The sequence below is a fragment of the Oryza glaberrima genome, chromosome 3, assembly GCF_000147395.1.
Source record: "Oryza glaberrima chromosome 3, OglaRS2, whole genome shotgun sequence".
In the NCBI taxonomy this organism is placed as follows: Eukaryota; Viridiplantae; Streptophyta; class Magnoliopsida; order Poales; family Poaceae; genus Oryza; species Oryza glaberrima.
Window position 1 is genome coordinate 5,033,104 of NC_068328.1, and position 18,693 is coordinate 5,051,796.

General features: G+C 48.0%; 4 protein-coding genes and 1 pseudogene across 6 annotated transcripts; 2 read left to right on the forward strand and 3 right to left on the reverse strand.

Annotated features, from left to right (window-relative positions):
• The first annotated feature begins 46 nt into the window (after nucleotides 1-46).
• Nucleotides 47-3,598, forward strand: LOC127765093 (endo-1,4-beta-xylanase 5-like). Its single transcript, XM_052289899.1, has 6 exons — nucleotides 47-168; nucleotides 345-427; nucleotides 641-690; nucleotides 1,639-1,861; nucleotides 1,986-2,149; nucleotides 2,240-3,598. The coding sequence occupies exons 2-6, from the start codon at nucleotides 367-369 to the stop codon at nucleotides 3,464-3,466; spliced, it is 1,725 nt and encodes a 574-aa protein (XP_052145859.1). The 5' UTR covers nucleotides 47-168; nucleotides 345-366; the 3' UTR covers nucleotides 3,467-3,598.
• A 207-nt stretch (nucleotides 3,599-3,805) lies between these two features.
• Nucleotides 3,806-6,770, reverse strand: LOC127765094 (uncharacterized). Of its 3 annotated transcripts, none has more exons than XM_052289901.1 (6): nucleotides 6,582-6,770; nucleotides 5,593-5,814; nucleotides 5,011-5,186; nucleotides 4,624-4,915; nucleotides 4,417-4,498; nucleotides 3,806-3,912 (listed from the first exon to the last, which is right to left on the reverse strand). In XM_052289901.1, exons 1-5 carry the CDS (start codon nucleotides 6,656-6,658, stop codon nucleotides 4,441-4,443), a joined length of 825 nt encoding a protein of 274 aa, XP_052145861.1. In that variant the 5' UTR covers nucleotides 6,659-6,770; the 3' UTR covers nucleotides 3,806-3,912; nucleotides 4,417-4,440. The 3 variants fall into 3 exon arrangements, with proteins under 3 accessions (XP_052145861.1, XP_052145862.1, XP_052145860.1); XM_052289902.1 differs by having other exon boundaries at nucleotides 3,850-3,966; XM_052289900.1 differs by lacking the exon at nucleotides 3,806-3,912 and having other exon boundaries at nucleotides 4,123-4,498.
• Nucleotides 6,771-7,051: 281 nt separating this feature from the next.
• LOC127768973 (elongator complex protein 5) lies at nucleotides 7,052-10,519 on the forward strand. The gene is made up of 9 exons (XM_052294647.1): nucleotides 7,052-7,627; nucleotides 7,725-7,817; nucleotides 8,119-8,294; nucleotides 8,367-8,413; nucleotides 9,022-9,091; nucleotides 9,250-9,476; nucleotides 9,564-9,653; nucleotides 9,760-9,835; nucleotides 9,969-10,519. Exons 1-9 carry the CDS (start codon nucleotides 7,458-7,460, stop codon nucleotides 10,172-10,174), a joined length of 1,155 nt encoding a protein of 384 aa, XP_052150607.1. The 5' UTR covers nucleotides 7,052-7,457; the 3' UTR covers nucleotides 10,175-10,519.
• LOC127768972 (endo-1,4-beta-xylanase 4-like) lies at nucleotides 10,452-13,428 on the reverse strand (annotated as a pseudogene).
• Nucleotides 13,429-13,904: 476 nt separating this feature from the next.
• Nucleotides 13,905-18,693, reverse strand: LOC127765800 (endo-1,4-beta-xylanase 5-like). Its single transcript, XM_052290760.1, has 5 exons — nucleotides 18,484-18,693; nucleotides 18,308-18,369; nucleotides 15,685-15,907; nucleotides 15,422-15,588; nucleotides 13,905-15,323 (listed from the first exon to the last, which is right to left on the reverse strand). The coding sequence occupies exons 1-5, from the start codon at nucleotides 18,542-18,544 to the stop codon at nucleotides 14,097-14,099; spliced, it is 1,740 nt and encodes a 579-aa protein (XP_052146720.1). The 5' UTR covers nucleotides 18,545-18,693; the 3' UTR covers nucleotides 13,905-14,096.

Sequence of the window (18,693 nt, forward strand, 5' to 3'; positions counted from 1 at the left end):
ATAAATGGCACAGCCACGCTAAGATCATTCCAGTCCAACGTAGGAAGAGCAGATGCATATATGGTCTCTTCATCTCCTCGACCTAGCTAGCTGCTTCTGTTAACTACTGAGAGGAGTTAGCAAGCTATAGCTAATCAAGAGTGTGCTGGTTTTGTTCGATTCTGCAGGGTAATGTGCTGCTAATGTAATCAGTTTAAGATGCTCACATGATGCACCAAGACATGACCTAAGCTAGCTACCTTTGTTGCTTTGCATTCTGCCGTTATTTTCGGCAACTTATTGACGTGGATTATTAATTGCATAGAATTGTTTAAGAAGTTGTGTTGTTGATGCTTACCCTGCAGTGTCCTGGGAGAGACGATAGATATGAAGGTTGATCCGATGGGGAAACTGTTGTTCTTGCTTGCATGGATTACTCTCTTGCAAGGTAATAATACCAGTTCTTTTAACTATTCCTTTGCCCTGTTTAATTAGCTTGCAAGTGCAGTATCATGTCACACCAATTGTAGAGGTTTTCATATATGCTTTGGAACTTTACTGAGCGTCACGGTCATGTACTTAAATTATTATATATCACTATACTCTGTTGTAAATCGTTACTGAGATATATAAATTAAGCTACTTCTGAATTTGTCTGCAGGTTGCTGCATGGTGAAATCCTTTTCTTACGACTACTCATCAAGCATTGAGGCAAGTCGTTCTCTAATATGATCTGTAACTGTTAGTCGTAGTACACACTGTACACTAGCTAGTACTTCATCTGCTACATGTTATCGACGAATGTATCGTTGGCCGGCCTAAGGCATCGACAGAAATTAATTATATTCCTGCTTAGATTAGCGAGCAATTAATCTCGCGATTAACAATTAAAAGCTAGCTCGATTGGGATGACAATAGCTATATCACGGGCGGGAGTGGCGGCGCGATATGTTAATTATTACGATTATCGGCCTCACGCAATGCGTTTCCGGTGCGAGTTAGCATGGAATTTCTTTCTTAATTTGCCCGTACGTACACTATATGCTTTTCAGTACCATGCACGATAGCGGCGGCGGCGGCCGGCGCAGCGTGTCATGTAAGCTAGCTCCAAACAAAATGCACACATCATTAATCATTTATCATTATTTGGTTTTTTGACTATAATATATACTCTCTTATTCCCTAAATGTTTAACGCTGTTGACTTTTTTAAACATGTTTGACCGTTCGTCTTATTCAAAAAATTTTATAAAAATATGTAAAACTATATGTATACATAAAATTATATTTAACAATGAATTAAATGATAGGAAAAAAATAATAATTACTTAAATTTTTTGAATAAGACGAACGGTCAAATATGTTTAAAAAAATCAATGGCGTCAAACATTTAGGGATGGAGGAAGTATATATCAATATATGTAGTTATATGTACACCTTTTCTCTTTGGTCCATTCTTGTGCTCTTCATCATTTTATTTTCTTATTGTCATTAGTTTGATGATCACGTTTAGGTATGCTTCAGATGTGTCTGCAGAGCAAGCAAAGCATCTCTATGTTGCCGAGATTAGAGCAGCATGCACTTTTATGCATGCTTAGACAAATTAATAAAGTTAATTAATTAATTATGGCGTCTGAGTGTGTGGGCTTGTTCGGTACAGTGCTTGCCTGAGCCGCCGGAGCCCCAGTACGGCGGCGGCGTCGTCCGGAACGCCGACTTCAGCGTCGGCCTCCATGGCTGGTCGGCCTTCGGGTACGGCAGCCTCGCCGAGGGCTCGTCGCCGGCGGGGAACAGGTACGCCGTGGCGACGAACCGGACGCGGCCGTACCAGAGCGTCAGCCAGAAGGTCCTCCTCCAGAACGACACGCACTACACCCTCTCAGGTCTGGTGGTCAAGAACTCGAACGTGTGAAATTAATGTGTAGCCGTCACGTCTCACTTTGTGGTTTTCCATGTGCATGCAATTTGGGACTGAGACGTCGCGTACTACGTGCGTGTGCGGTGCAGCGTGGTTGCAGGTGAGCGACGGTGTCGCCGACGTGCGGGTGGTCGTCAAGGCCGCCGGCGACTTCATCCACGCCGGCGGCGTCGCCGCCAAGTCCGGCTGCTGGTCCATGCTCAAGGGCGGCCTCACCACCGTCTCCGGCGGCCGCGCCGAGATCTACTTCGAGGTAACTAATTAATCACTTTCACTCCGAGTTGATTTAATTCTTTGCAAATACTACGGAGTACATGCGAACGTGACGCGTGCTTGCGTGCAGAGCAACGCGACGGCGGACATATGGGTGGACAGCGTGTCGCTGAAGCCGTTCACCAAGGAGGAGTGGAGCAACCACCGCGACGCGTCGGCGAGCACGGCGAGGAGGAAGACGGTGAGGCTCCAGGCGACGGACTCCGCCGGGAACCCGCTGCCGGGCGCCGCCGTGTCGCTGGAGAACGTCCGCAACGGCTTCCCCCTCGGCGCCGCCATGAGCGGCGAGATCCTGCGCAACCCGTCGTACCAGCGGTGGTTCGCGTCGCGGTTCACGGTGACCACGTTCGAGAACGAGATGAAGTGGTACAGCACGGAGCCGGCGCCGGGGAGGGAGGACTACTCGGTGCCGGACGCGATGCTGGAGTTCGCCAGGAGCCACGGCATCGCGGTGCGCGGGCACAACGTGTTCTGGGACGACCCGAACCAGCAGCCGCGGTGGGTGCAGGGGCTCCCCTACCCGCAGCTGCTGGCGGCGGCGTCGCGGCGGATCCGGTCGGTGGTGGCGAGGTACGCCGGGAAGCTCATCGCGTGGGACGTGGTGAACGAGAACCTGCACTTCTCCTTCTTCGAGCGCCGCTTCGGGTGGGACGCTTCCACGGCGTTCTACGCGGCGGCGCGGATGCTGGACACCGGGTCGACGCTCATGTTCATGAACGAGTACAACACGCTGGAGCAGCCGGGCGACATGGCGGCGCTGCCGGCGAGGTACGTGCAGCGGCTGAAGCAGATCATCGGCGGGTACCCGCAGAACGGCGCCGGCATGGCCATCGGCCTCGAGGGCCACTTCACCGCGCCGGTCAACATCCCCTACATGCGCGCCGCCCTGGACACCCTCGCGCAGGCCGGCGTCCCCGTGTGGCTCACCGAGGTCGACGTCGGCGGCGGCGCGTCGCAGGCGTACTACCTGGAGGAGATCCTCCGGGAGGCGTACGCGCACCCGGCGGTGCAGGGCGTCATCCTGTGGGCGGCGTGGCGGCCGCAGGGCTGCTACGTCATGTGCCTCACCGACAACGACTTCAACAACCTGCCGCAGGGCGACGTCGTCGACCGCCTCATCACCGAGTGGAGCACGGCGCCGCGCGCCGGCACGACGGACGCCGAGGGCTTCATCCAGGCCGAGCTCGCGCACGGCGAGTACAAGGTCACCGTCACCCACCCGTCGCTCAACACCTCCGTGTCGCAGAGCGTCAAGGTTGAAATGGGATCAGGGAGCCACTACTTCATCCAGGTCTAAGCTCTAGCTCATCACTCATCAGCTAGACAGCTACCCGATGATTTCATTCAGGGCTTTGGAAATGATCATACTGGTCATTCATGCCCGTTAGCTGTATCTCTTCATAGTATCAAGATGCATGTGTAGTCGAAATTCTGCAGCTTATATAGCCTAATAGTACCCATATTAGCCATTCATGATTCATGTACCAATTTTACTCTGAAAAATTGCAGCTGAATTGAAATGGAGCTACACAAAAGGGAAAAATATAGCCTAATAGTACCCATATTAGCCATTATGCTAAACTTTTGGAGTCTCTTGTACTCATTTCCAGTTATTCTTTCTTTCTCGCTGAAGGATTTCAGCAGGTTTGCTGTAGCTTGGACGGCCGATCCTTTTCCCATGGCCATTAGCGTATGATTGTTTTTCTATCGAGATGACATCATCTCCGGTCATGATTCTGACTTCTGTTACATTTAATCACCAACAAAGAGTATACTATTTCAAATTGAATCATGATCCTATAAAAAAAATAGAAAAATGATGTCATCCGGAAGCAAACAAGCGAAGTCACGAGCAGAACACGGACAAAACAAAAGGCACAGCACACCCAAACTTCCAAACTGAGTTGCCATGTCGCGTTCAATCCACACACCACAACTACGGGAGACATGACGTAAACACAATATATACTGGAGATAATCTAGTGATTTTTATATTAAAATCCATTACAATCAATATTTCTTTTAGCTTGTATAGGCATGCTAGTGTAATCTACCATAGAATGAACTGTAGTGTAGCAACCGAAGTTCACGTGATACTGTAAGGGCATTGACATTGAAACAGGAAGCTGACACCTTCTGATTCAGAATATGAAAAAGAAAAGCACAAACAACAACCTATATTCTGGTACAGCACCTAACTAAGCAAGAAGCCAGATGGATAACAAAGGGACTAGTATTTGATGGTACCAATTTTATGAGGTCAACAAGTTGTCACCAAGCTTCAACAAAGCCAAACTTGCCGAGCACCGCTGTCGTTTCCTGCCTTGAACTGCATTTGAATAATGTGTAAAACATCCCATCAGTACATTGTGTAAAAAAACAGACCCATCTCTCGATTTTCCAAGGGATTCAAACGGAGTTTTGAATAATTGGCATCACTGTTATTGCTCTTACCTTCCATCTCTCAATATCTTGTAGACTCCTGGTGTTATTAGGTCCACAATTGTTGAACCAGCACGCCCAGAAGGGAGGATTCCACCATCAAAGACATATGAACAATGTGGCCACAGATCCTCAAAATCTTTGACGTTGACACTACTAGGACGCCCGCTTAAGTTGGCGCTTGTAAGTGCAAGCGCACTTCCAGCACCACGGGAAATGGCTCGAATGAAATCAAAATCTGGCACACGAACTCCAATGCTTTCCAAACCAGGATTAAGAGATCTCTCCAATATACTGTTGTTACCTAAATGTAAATGAATGAAGAGTTTTATTAGACACATTATGCTGCTTAAGAAAGGTGCAAGATAGAAGTTTTGAAGCATAGGCTGGTGTCCACACCTCGTTTTAAAACAACTGTGACAGGCCCAGGAAGTAGACTATCAAGCAGGCCATGAGGTAGGTGATCTACAACAGCAAACCGTGATATGTCTGGGACATCAGCAACACAGATTGCAAGAGGCCGTGTCTGTACGCGTCCTTTGATCTCATATATACGATTAACTGCTTCTGCAGAGCTGTCATGAAGATTGAGAGACCCATTTTAAAAATAACCAATGGATGAATGCAGCCAACCAGTCAGAGAATCTCCAAAAAAGTAAACCTAGCTTAAAATGAACAAAGTCACGAAACATTGCTTCCAAGTCTAAATGAAAGTGAGATTCAATAGTAACTAATGAAAGTTTCTGAACTGTTTGTGAATATTTTTTGTACATGACTAATTTAGATATGAGCACACAAATTCCTCATAACTAGAATCTGGATTTACTGATCAGAGTTTCTTTTAGGGGTTGGCCTTGTTAGACATCTACTCACATCATTGCAGAAGGTGTTAAATTGGAGTTAACATGAGAACAATAGGACAACAAAGCAAATGAGAAGAATAAAATTCTTGGCACAAAATGTACTTTTAGTAAAACTAACCATGCATCACAAGCAAAGCCATAAATCGTATCGGTGGGCACCGCAATCACTTGCCCCCTGTTAATTGAGTCAATTGCTTTCATGACATGATCATTTGTTGCTGGAAGGATGTGTTCTGCCGTGGCTTCTATTCGGTGTGTCTTGTCATCTGACACCCTTACCGAGCAGGATACCACAGACTTCGTCTCATGTTGAGATGATAATCTGTTGACCTTAACAAAACTGAGAAAAACAAGTGTGTCAGTGCAGTAATCTGAATAAACATTTTAACCAAAGAAATACACAGTTCTCCCATGTGCCAAAAGAGATTTCCATACAGTATGAAATTTTACATAGCAATTAACAAGTGTGCTGAACAAGATAATATATACATCAAGTCTCAAGGAACCATGTCAAATTGAGAGCATCACTCAATTGCATTAACATATATATGAAAAATTTGGGAGAACCACGGATGGAATTTGTGTATAAACCCCAAAGTTCCTCATTACTATTGCACCACAGTCCTTAGCAAACCAAGAAAGCCCCAAATTTGTTGAAGAAAAATAAAAAATCTTATGTGCAGATACAATTTACAGTAAGTAGCATTGTGAAGTCGGTACTCTGATTATAGCAAATTCAATCATCAAAACATCCTAGATGTTCACTTCTTACCATTAGTATTAAAAGACAATTCCCGGGGATTATCCCACATGAAAAGGTATTATACAAGATAATTCAATTAAATATACAAACACTATCTCCTCTTGAATGAATTGGATGAAAAACAAGAGTACAAACACAAGTCGTTTGGGCGAAGTAAATAAGTAGTAGCCAGTAATTCAACGTCCGTGGAACAATGTCAAGATTCTAGAATTAGAATTACTAGCATGAGAAGTGCAAATTCTAGCCTTTTTCACAAATAAATAAAAGATGTTTGAACAAACGAAAGCTTAGTATATTTCTAGGGAGCGAGCAAACAAGAACCCAGAGTAACGAAGAGGGGATACCTCCGAGCCAGGGGTTGCCTGGCGGGAGCACCGACCAGGGGGAGCCTCTCCCCCGCTGCCCTCGCGCACGCCTTCATCTCCCTCCTCCTCCTCCTCCTCCTCTCCCCCGCCGCCGGCCACCGCGAAAGATTACGAGCCGCGGAGCGCGACGCCGAGGCGGCCGGAGCAAAATTTCTCCCGGAGAGAGAGGACTAGTCAAACCACTAAACAAAAAGACGGTTTTACTGTATATCATCCGAGCCCGACCCGGGGAAAGGGTCTCTGCCTCAGTGTCTCACCGACAGGTGGGCCCCACCCCGCTCCTGCCTTCTAGGAGGGGCTGTTCCGCGAGGAGGCGTAAAGTGGAGGGGCTCTTTTGCAAAAAGATAACGGAATTGCTATCCTTCCGTCGATAGAAAATACTACATCCCCAAATCTTGGGGATTTTGGATCACTGAATGTGCTTCGTGATTCGTGCTCAGTTGCTTTTTTTCCAACTCCGGCGTCCTCCTCTTCTTCTCCGGCACCGGCGTCAGGGAAGACAGCTGCGCGGGACAGCTCACCGCCACTGGCTTGAGGAAAAGGAGAGGAGAGGGAGGGGGAGGGGGACTCGCCGGCACCGTTGACAGTTGACACCTTTCGGCCAGCCGGCGAGGCCGCAGGAAGCGCGCGGTGTCGAGACTCGAGAGGAGGAGCGCTCGAGCGCTTTGTGCGGCGGCAGGGAGGAAAAAGGAAAAGTGGTTTAGGGTTTTGTGGATTTTGCACGAATCTCAAACCAATTCAATGGTCTAAAATTTGTAAGATATTAGGAGGGGTTTTCTATCAAAGATTAAAAAATAAACTCCCCCCTCGCTTCTCGCTAGGGTTTAAGCCGGCGGCGGCGGCGAGGTTGTGCAGATGGCGGAGGCGGCCGTGAGGTGCCTCCGGGACGGGCGCCTCGACGGGGAGCACGCTCCGGCACTTGCCGTGGCGAGTAATATCCAGTGCGGCCCGCTCGCCGCCGGCGCCATGCTCCACCTCGCGGCCGCCGTGGCCTCCAACGCCGCCGCGGGGAAGGCGCAGGCGAGGTATTATTGTTGGGCTTCTTCGATGGTTTGCTGCTTTAGCTCGGGGTGGTATGGGCGATGACGTGAGCTGGCTCCGTTGCGACTTGTTGTGGCGCAGGGGACTGGTGATCGTGGCGTTCGATCGGAGCCCGGAGGTGTATCTCGACTTCATGCGGCGCCGCGGCCTTGATCCAAATGCTTTGAATCGATGGTAATGGTCTTAACATTTCAGAGCTTACAATTTGAACACAACTGCCACTTAACAATTATGATCTTAACTGCAAAACCAGAGCTTTGCGTATCTGAAGAAATTTATTATGCTAGTGCGACCTCTTTGGCAAATCTAAAATTTAAATAGGCTAAGTTGGCACCTCACACTCACGGCCACCTATAGGGAAATGCTTGAGTCAACAGTATTCACTCATATTGTCAACATAGCTTATTGATGGTAGAACCTACATAAATACTGAGTGCTCAGTAAGTTTTAGAATCTTTTTACATTGTTCCAACAGTGTACGGATATTGGATTGCTATTCAGACCCAATTGGATGGAATCAGAAGATTAGAAGTCAGCAGCAACAAGAAAGTGGTGCAGATCTCTGCTCAGCGAACAAAGAGAATGTTACAATTTTCAGAAATGTGAAGGATCTTGATAAATTGATGTGCTCCACTATTGATCTTGGAAGAGGTAGAAGCTTTTTGACTAGCTACTTGTCTCTCTTTGTGATCTTAAAGCTTATGCTGTTGCTATGAATACCAGGGTTTGCAGGAGAAGGCAAAATCTATTTTTCAATTGCTGTTGACTCAGTAAGTACCTTCTCGGAGACGTCTCTATCTTATAGTTTACTTGGAGTTTGGATCTCCCATCAATAAAATTTTACCCCATATGTTGCAATTATGCCAAAGCTTGCTTCATGTTTTTCTAGACATGTTCCTCTTATAATGCTGTATCAATTGTTGTCAAGCTGTTCTAATTTGGTTGCTGTGGCTGGTGAGTTTATTGAATCTTGAGCTACTGGATTAGAAATGTTCCATCTCAACAACAAAAAAATTGTTTGTTGGACTGTCTTGCTTAGATCTGGAAATAAAGTTAAGCTTGCACTTTTCCAGAAACCAAGTTTAGTGTTTTCTGTATTGTATTGTAGCTATTGTTCAGCAAGCTGTCATTTCAGTACGTTTGGATGGTATCTGAAAGCCAAAGCATGATCTCACTTTTCTCCCCATCTGTATAACACCAATATTTCACACACAAGTCACAAGCTTTCCACCATTTGTGTCTTACCATATGCTAAGTTGACATTGATTACTCTTTGAAACAAAATCATCTTTACTTTAATTCTGAAGTTACTTTCACTTTCGTGATACTGTTTTAGCTTTTGTTAATGTTAACAGCAAGATCGTGTATGATATTTCAGATTAGTTCTATGTTAAGGCGTGCTTCAGTGTCATCAATTTCAAGCTTCCTCAGTAATCTTCGGAGCCATGGTATTTACTTTCTTTCCTTCTATTTGCGTATTCATGGCAGTTGGAAGTTGGAACTCAATGCCAATCATTTGTATTAATGATGTTTTGCTTGTACGTAACAATGATGTGTTGTTATTCACTTGATCCTTGAAGTATAAATTTGTGTTCTCATATTGCAGATCAAATATCATCAATATTTTGGCTAATACATTCTGATCTCCATGAACCCAAATTTTCCCGAGCCTTTGAATGTCTCTCTACCATGGTTGCTTCATTAGAGCCAGCTGTGGTTGATTCTGTTTATGAGGAAGAAATTCCAGGGAATATTTCTTTCCTGGAGGAAAATTATTCTAAAGCAAAGTTTTATTTACGCCTAAAACGGCGGAATGGACGGGTCAAGCACCTTGTAAGGTTTTGACTTCAATGTTCAAATCATTCTGAATTTCACGTCATGAAGAGTGTACACTGATAAATATTATTCCTTCATTTTCAGTACGAGGAGTTACATGTTGAGGGAAATGATGTTAGATTTGTTTCTGCTTCTTCTGTAAGTACAGAAGTGAGCCAAAGTCTGTTGCCTAAGGTTGGGCTATACATTTCTTACTCAAGTTAAAATACTCTTCTGTCTTCACTGCCAACTAATCTAGTCTTCTCAACATTGACTGTGTTGCAACATGTGGATTTAACAGGTTCAGTTCAATCTTGAGCTGTCAGAGAAGGAGCGCAGTGACAAGGCAAATGTTGTTCTTCCTTTTGAACATCAAGGTACTTACCTTACCGGAAGTTATTTGCCAAAAGTTAGCTTATGTTTCAGGTCTCCTTGTCAGCTGCATTCTGACTGCATGAGCTACATGGATGATATATCTGCAACTAAATTCTTTTAACACCCTAATCTCAGGAAAGGGTGAGCCTATCCATATATACGACGGACGGAGATCTCTCCCAGAGGCTCAACAAGATAGCAATTTAACTGCATCCGCTCTCCTGGATGAAGTAAAATTTCCTAAATCTGCAGCTCCAAAGGGTGAAATTCATTACTTTCGTGATTCTGATGATGAGCAACCTGACTCCGATGAAGACCCAGATGACGATTTGGATATTTGAGTTCCACCCATGGTGTGAGCACCTTATCTGCATACAGAATGCCTTGATCGTACTTGCGAGGTAACCGATAGCCCCGATCAGAACTTATAATCATGAGTAGTATTAGTATTTGTTACACCTCTGTTTTCTGTTCTTTACACTGATGGTAGTGTTTTTGTGACAAGATAATAGAATGATAGTCCGTCCGTGCTACACACTACCTTGTACTGTTAGTGCATGCATTCAGTTATCCCCAAAATGTTTAAAAAGTGTTTACATATGCAAAACAGCAACAAACTACAATTTCTTGGGGAAACTAAAATGGAAGCAGGCGACCTTTTTTTTCCCTTTATTAAAGGATGGTAGACAAGGAAAGTTTTTATGAGAACTATGTACCGTGCTGATTAAATTCTCTCATCACAGAGTCCTTACAAGTTACAAATGAAATGTAAGCATTGGATCTACGTATATATATAAAAAAGTTACTAGAATCACTAAAAAAAATGGAAGGAAATGAAGTGACAATGCAATTAGCCTAGAACTAGAAAAAATAGCAACATTGTGACCAAGGAAACGACTGCTGATCCAGTGGGCAGCAAAGTCTAGGGCGCTCCTACAATTCAAACTAAATCATATCATATTAATTAGTACGTACTGGATCTGAGCTCGATTTTGGCCTCTGCCTTGGAGTCGAGGTCGAGGGTCATGCAGTTCTCCTTGAACTCCTTGTGCTTGACGGTGGCATTGTACTCGCCGTGGAAGATCTCCACCTCGAGGACGCCCTTGGAGTCGGTCTTGCCGGTGTGGCCGGCCGTCCACTCCTTGAGGAGCTTGTCGATGGCGTCGCCGACGGGGAGGTTCTTGAAGCTGTTGTCTGTGAAGCACATGACGTAGCATCCCTTGGCGTGCCACGCCCCCCAGAGCACGATGCCCTTGACGGCCGGGTGCGCGAACCCTTCGCGCATCACCTCATCCAGGTACTCCACCTGGTTCTTGCAGGGCTTGACGTCCACCTCGGTGAGCCAGATGGGCACCTTGGCCTGCGCCAGCGTGTCGATGGAGCCACGCATGTAGGGGATGTTCGGCGCGGCGAAGTGGCTCTCGAGGCCGATGCCGTACTTGAGGTCGGCGTTGCCCGGGAACTCGCGGATCTGCTTGAGCTTGGCCACGTACTTGGTCGGCAGCGGCGCCGCGTCGTTGGGCTCCTCGATGGTGTTGAACTCGTTCATGAAGAGGATGGGCTTGCTGTCGAGCTTGGCCACGTCCCTGAAGATCTCCGCCGACGCGTCCTTGCCGAGCTTGCCCTCGAAGAAGTTGAAGTGGAGGTTCTCGTTGACGACGTCCCAGTGGATCACCTTGCCGGCGTAGCGGGTGACGATGTCCTTGAGCCGCTTCGCCATGGCCTCCTTGAGCTCCGGCACGCCCAGCTTCTCCACCCAGTCCATCTGCTTGTCCTGGTCGTCCCAGAACACGTTGTGGCCGCGCAGCGTGATGTTGTGCTTCTCCGCGAGCTCCACCATCTTGTCCGAAACCTTGTAGTCCTCCTCGTTCTGGTGGAACTCCGTGCTGTACCACTTCATCTCGTTCTCCAGGGTCGCGTACCGGAACCGCGCCGCGAACCACTTCTCGTACTCCGGCATGTCCAGGATCTCCTTGGTCATCGCGTTCCCCAGCGGGAACCCCTTCCCCACCCGCTCCAGGCTCACGTCCGCTTCCGGCACCGGCTTGCCGTCGGGGCCCACCACCGTGATCTTCACCTTCTTCATCCTCTCCTGTGTCAATTGCCAATTAATTCCACCATCAATCAATGTTACTCTTCTCCAGCTCTCTGATTAATTCTTCAGCATCAGCAGCAACGACATGATGCAATCGAGTTCATGGTGCATATATATGCACCTTCTTGACGGACTCCGCGCGATGGCCCTTCCATTCGTCGAAGCTGAAGGGCTGCAGCGCCATCCCTTCCGCCATCACCTCCGCCGTCACGTTGGTCTGCATGCACACAAAATACGCTGTTCATTCCCGTTCATTCCTCTATCCGACTTAAACAGCTAGCTGCTCCCTTCGTCCCAAAATATAATTGATTTTTAGTAGATGTGATATATCTTAATACTATAAATCTGAATAAGCTCTCTCATCAGATTTACAGTATAGAATGTGTCACATCCAACAAAAACCTCTTATATTTTAGAACGGAGGGAGTATGATCTACTCTCGTCGCGTGGCTGATGACCTCGAAGAAGATGTCGCCCTTGCCGTCGTCGTAGGAGGTGGCGCCGCCCTTGAGCATGGTCCAGCAGCCGCACTTGGCCGCGATCATGCCGGCGGTGTTGAACTTGCCGTCGGGGGTCACCAGCACGGCCCTGATGTCGCCTTCCCCCTTGGAGAGCTGCAGCCACACTGCGTATGCATGCGCACGACGATCAAGATCAGAGCGAAAGAGATCATCGGTCTAGGAGTCGGCTAGCCGGCGGCCGTTACCGGACAAGGCGTAGTGGTGGTCCTTCTTGAGGTCGACCTTGAGGGCGGAGCCCTTCACTGGAGCGGCGCTCTTGCTATTCTCCGACAGAAGCTTCTTGCCGCTGGCATACCCCTTAGCCTCGGTCTCCTTCAGGATACCGCCGCCGTACAGAGGCTTCTCCGGCTCCTTCACGCACTGCACGCAAATATTTGCATTTCAAGAATCGATCTCGTCCTTTCTCATTGCATATCATAGTGTACATAAGTGAGGACGAAGAATGTAACCCGGCAAAAAGAGGACGAAGAATGTATGTGTCACTTGCCTCAATGTTTGCTGAGTAGTCATATGGAACACTTTGAGATCTGACCAAGCATCCTGCATTCGTTGACAAGAGAGGCGATTAGGCATTAGCATCTTGATCTTGATCATATATATATACGCAGGCGTATACGGATTTGACAACGGCAAAAAAAATTAAATGCTAACTGAAGTTCTCTGAAACTGAAACGGCTGGAAGTCTGAAACATGTTTCTAGTCACATGGCCAAGTGCCAAGTCTGTGTGATTACGACAACTGATGGATTTCAATAAAACAGTAATTTAAACAGTAGCACATCACATTGTTTGCAATTGAAAGGAAAATGCAAATTGAAGCGATCTAATTGAAAGACCCCTAACCTTCGAAGAGGATAATGGCCAAGAAAAAGACCAACTTCCCTGTGAAAACCTTCATATATATTTCTCTATCACTGACTACGATTAATCCGTGACATAATATTGACATTTCTGCTTATATAGCTATGGGATGAGAGAACATCGGAGATTTAACAGTCTATAAATAGGAGGAAGACAGTTTCACATGTAGGGAGGTAATTAATCCACAATGTTTAGTGCCTTAAAAATACATTCAGTTTAGAGGATCACCATTGATTTCCCTAGCTTTAGCTGCACTCCAACCAGTGGTTCTGCTTTGTACTTGATACTCCATAGAAACCACTAGAGTTTAACAGTTTAATCGTTGGCTTTAGCAACAAAAAAAAATTATAGGTAAGGACTCTTATATCAAGTATCCTTAGCTCTTTAAAAGCTAATGTTAGAAAATAAACTATGATAATAAAAACTCAAATTAACTCTAGTTTCGAAATTTAAATTTTGGCTGATAAGCCGATTGGAAAACGATGGTGCGGCAAAAATGGAATCTCTTAAGTTTTAGGATGAGCCTAAAATCCATTTAGCATTTCTCGTCGTCTTTCTATACGATGATGGGAAACAAGAACATGCAGGGTAGACTAGTCTCAATCAAGAGAAGTATGTATATAAAGAAGAACAAATGGAATTTCTTCTTCCTTTTAATATGAACATCCAATCAATCGCCTCTCCAGGAATGATAAATCAATCCATGGGCGCCTATGAAATCACACACAACAATCATGCACATGGATACGTATACATGTTCCTAGAAATAAATCGAGCTAATAGCTAGCTAGACGTGTATGGTGAACTCGTTGTCGGACTCCCTGTCGACGCTGAGGCTCTGCGCCACGGTGGAGTTCGCCGCCGGGTGGGTGACGGTGACCTTGTAGTCCCCGTGGAACAGCTCGGTCTCGTAGTAGCCGTCGGCGTCGGCGACGCCGACGTGGGAGCGCGTCTTCCACTCCCAGATGAGCTTGTCGACGACGTCGCCGGCGGGGAGGTTCTTGAAGTTGTTGTCGGTGAGGCACATGACGTAGCATCCCTGCGGGTGCCACGCCGTCCAGAGGATGATGCCGTGCACCGCCGGGTGGGCGTACACCTCCCGGAGGATCTGCTCGAGGTGGCGCGCCTGGTCGGGCCCCGGCGCGACGTCGATCTCGGTGAGCCAGATGGGCGCGTTGGCCTGCGCCATGGTGTCGAGCGCGGCGCGGATGTAAGGGATGTTGGGTTGCGCGCTGAAGTGGCCCTCGAGGCCGATGCCCATCCGGGCGGCGTTGCCGTTCCCCGGGAACGCCTTGATCTGCCACAGCTTGCGGAGGTACTTGCCGGGGAGCACCGTCAGGTCGCCCGGCTGCTCCAGCGTGTTGAACTCGTTCATGGACATGAGCGCGCCGCCGTCCATCTGGTGCGCCTTGCGGTAGAACGCCGCCGACGCCTCCCACCCGAACCGGCCCTCGAAGAAGTCGAAGTGGAGGTTCTCGTTCACCACGTCCCACGCGATCACCTGCCCGGAGTACCGCGACATCACCGACTTGATCCGCTTCTCCGTGGCGCGGCGGAGCTGCTCGCCGGAGAGCGCCTTCACCCACCCCATCTGCGTGCTCGGGTCGTCCCAGAAGATGTTGTGCCCGCGCACCGCGATGCCGTGGCTCTTGGCGAACCGGAGCATCGCGTCGGGCACCGAGTAGTCCTCCCGCCCCGGGATCGCCTCCGTGCTGTACCACTTCATCTCGTTCTCGAACGTGGTCACCGTGAACCGCGACGTGAACCACCGCTGGTACCCCGGGTTGGTCAGGATCTCCTTGCTCATCGCCGACCCCAGAGGGAAGCCGTTGCGGACGTGCTCGATGTGCATCCGCGCGCCGGCGACCGGGTTGCCGGCGGCGTCCCTCGCCTGGAGCCGCACCGTCTTCTTCCTCGCCTTCTTGATGGCCGCCTCGTGGTGCGCGCTCCACTCCTCCCTCGAGAACGGCTGCAGCGACACGTTGTCCACCCATATGTCCACCGTCGCGTTGCTCTGCCATGGCATCACACCATTGCATCCCCGTCTCGTCAGAAACAGAGTAATCTTGAATTCTTGATTGCTATGGCGATGAGATCGATCGATTCGTTTACCTCGAAGTAGAGTTCAGCCTGCCCGGCGGCGGCGGCGGTGAGCCCGCCCTTGAGAATGGACCAGCACCCGGACCTGGCCTCGACGCCGCCGGAGTGGATGAAGTCGCCGCCGGCCGTCTTCACAACGGCTCTCACGTCGGCGATCCCGTCACTAACCTGCAACCAAGCTGCACACGAGACCGAGCACAAAGCTTCCATGAGCTACCGGAAACAACACGGCGAAGGAAGAACAAGACGGCGGTGGTTCTTGTCGCCGGACGGACCTGAGAGGGTGTAGTGCGTGTCGTTCTGGAGGAGCACCTTCTGGCTGACGCTCTGGTACGGCCGCGTCCGGTTCGTCGCCACGGCGTACCTGTTCCCCGCCGGCGACGAGCCCACGGCGAGGCTGCCGTACCCGAAGGCCGACCAGCCCTGGAGTCCGGCGCTGAAGTCGCCGTTGCGGATGATGCCGCCACCGTAGTGAGCGTCCATCGGCTCAGGCAAGCACTGCAGTCCATAGCTTCATTGTTCAGCTAAACAAATTTTACCGAAGGTAACAAATAGTAATAGTTGTTCACTGTGGGGAAACTATTCTAATCCCTCGAGGGGATGTTCCTTCGTTTGCTTAAAAACCATCTAAACGGTTATGAAAAATTCTGGAAAAGTTTGACAACATTCATACAACGCATATATGCAACTCCACAAAATCCTAAGTCCAAACTCAACTCACACGTCGAGATATAAAAAAGACAAATTCAGCGTATGAATAGTAGCGTACTGTTTATATCTAAATTTGTCTTTTTTGTTTCTCGATGTGTAGATCAAATTTGAACATGAATTTTGGTGGACTAGTAGGGTATCATTATACTCTATATTGTCAATTTTTTTCAGAATTTTTCACAACTATTTGCATCGAATTTGAAAGAAAAAGGTATACGAGGGGATATTCCCTCGAGGGATTAGAATCCACTCCCGTTCACTGTGATAAAGGAAATGTGATAAAGGAAATTTGTACAGTAATCAAGATTAACGAAATACACTGTTCATAAATCATTTGCACAAGAAAATGTAAAAACTTCAGAGAAATGTTACAGAAGCAGTGGTGGTTTACACTTTACAGCGTGGTAATAACCGTCAAAACTACCAAAGGATCCTGTCAAGATCACAGTAAAAGGTAATACTACCAAAAGGTTATGTACGGTTCAGACTTCAGAACTGTACCTATCAAGATATTAGTAGCAGTAACCGTCGACCAAACTAGCATGAGAACGGTATGGACATGCCAGATTTTGTTTGGTACGGTATCACCCAGGCCAAAGCCAAAACCTACACATATTTGGTCTTCCACTTGGGTGCGGTAACTAATTCTGACCACAAGCTGAACCTATCACAACAAAATTCTTTGACCTGCCTTCAAAAGTCCCAAGTGACGGCACCTATATGTCTAACCCTGCAGCTAACATAAGACTACCAAAAGAAAAAGGTTCAGAAAAGACAATGGTTAAAGTTAATTACTCGGGAACAGTACAAAGCTACTTGTTTGGAAGCATTTGACTTTCCTATCCTGGCCGGGCAGTTTCACTGTGCAGGGTGATGAGACAGTCAGAACAGAGGACAACACAGACAACATCTTCACCAACCAACTAATCAAGTACCAGGAGAAAAGTTAGCATCAGCGCATGATTTGCCCAATACAGCGTGTGGCGGACAATGGGGTACACACGCCCTCCTGCTCGCCGTTCGCCGGAAAAAAGCTACCCCTGCCAACTCCGGCACGCTTTGACCGGCTCCATGATCAAGCTGCTCCTGGTGCTCATAACGATTCTTTCCAATAAAAAAGATCGTGTTCACAACAAGCACAGATAGGTGCGTGATTGGGTCGGGTGCGTTGCACGATGGGTTCTCAGTTAGGCTAACTGCAGCATGTACAGTTCAAAGACGGGAGTTTTGTTAGGCTCGAATTGAAGTGGTAGTCAAGAAGACCGATTTGGAAGTTTAGATTGGATGGTGAAGGGTTGAAACGATCGAGCCAGACCGATAGATGGACGTGTGTGGTGAGGTTCTCCAAGTTCGGTGTACGAGGAACTAACTTTTGGTTTTTTTCCGTGGCAACTGGCTCGGTTTTGGGAGGCTTTTGAAGAGGCTTTCGGTTCTTGGTGTGCTCCTCACAGATTTTTTTTTTCTTTTGTTAAGTGAGGTATCTTGCAGCTGAAACATGCAAGATTTCATCTCCCTCATGCTTGTTTGGTCTGTTTCCACCATCTACCAGATGATCAATGGTTAATTAAACTTCAGTCATATTCTTGCTCCTAATTGTAGCTTCGTTCACATTAGCACTAAACATGTCAGGGAGGCCCTGCCTACGCGAAGCCAACATGCAGAAGTTCTCGATGGTGACTGGTGAGTGGGGTGAGGCCGGCAAAGATCACACAAAGGCAACTGCAACAACAAGAAGGAAAAAAATATTCCGGCATATGTATGCATGGCCCGCAAAGCGCGCCCACACTTGTGTCACCTGTCAGTAACAAATCGGCTCGCCCAACTAACGACGGCCGGTGTTAGCTGCACATACTACGCTTGCATGATCAAAAGGCAGGTCGATCGAATTAGTGCAATCTGATCTCTGCTGGCTCAGCCAACTAGGGAAGCAACTAAGCAATCTTAATCATAGTATTAATTTGTTGCACTGGTCTGAGCAGAGGTTGTGTGCAAGGAGCAGTCAACAGCAGCTGGTGGTACCATGTTCCAGTGGGGTCCAATAACTATGTGACCAACAGAGGTTCTGCATGACGCATGAGCTGTGGGAGAGTGCGACGCAAAGAACGACCATGCTCACATTGGTACCATGAAGCATGGATTTGACGATGATAATGGTGAGAGAGAACGAGAGAGAGAGAGGCTGCATACCTCAGAGCTTGACGAGTAGTCGTAAGCAAGCGGTTGCGCCATGCCAGAAGCCGCCTCAGCAGCTGGTGAAATGAAAGAAACGAGAGCTTCTTTAACTTAACTATCCTAAGAACAAGATTGCAAGAACATGCAAAGAAGGAGAGATCGAGCTCCATGACCATGAATCTGCTACGTACCCTTCACCACGCCGGCGACGAGCCACGCCAACAAGAACACAGCGCTTGCCCTCCTCCTCATGGCTGAATCCCGCCCGGCTCCCTCCCCTGCCCCTCCTCCGGCAAGAAAAAAACCCACGATGTTTCGCACAAGCGAGAGGGAAAGAGAGAGAGGTGCAGCGAGCGCGCGAGAGATGTTGTAAGCTAAGCTAGGCAGGCGCGCCAACTGCA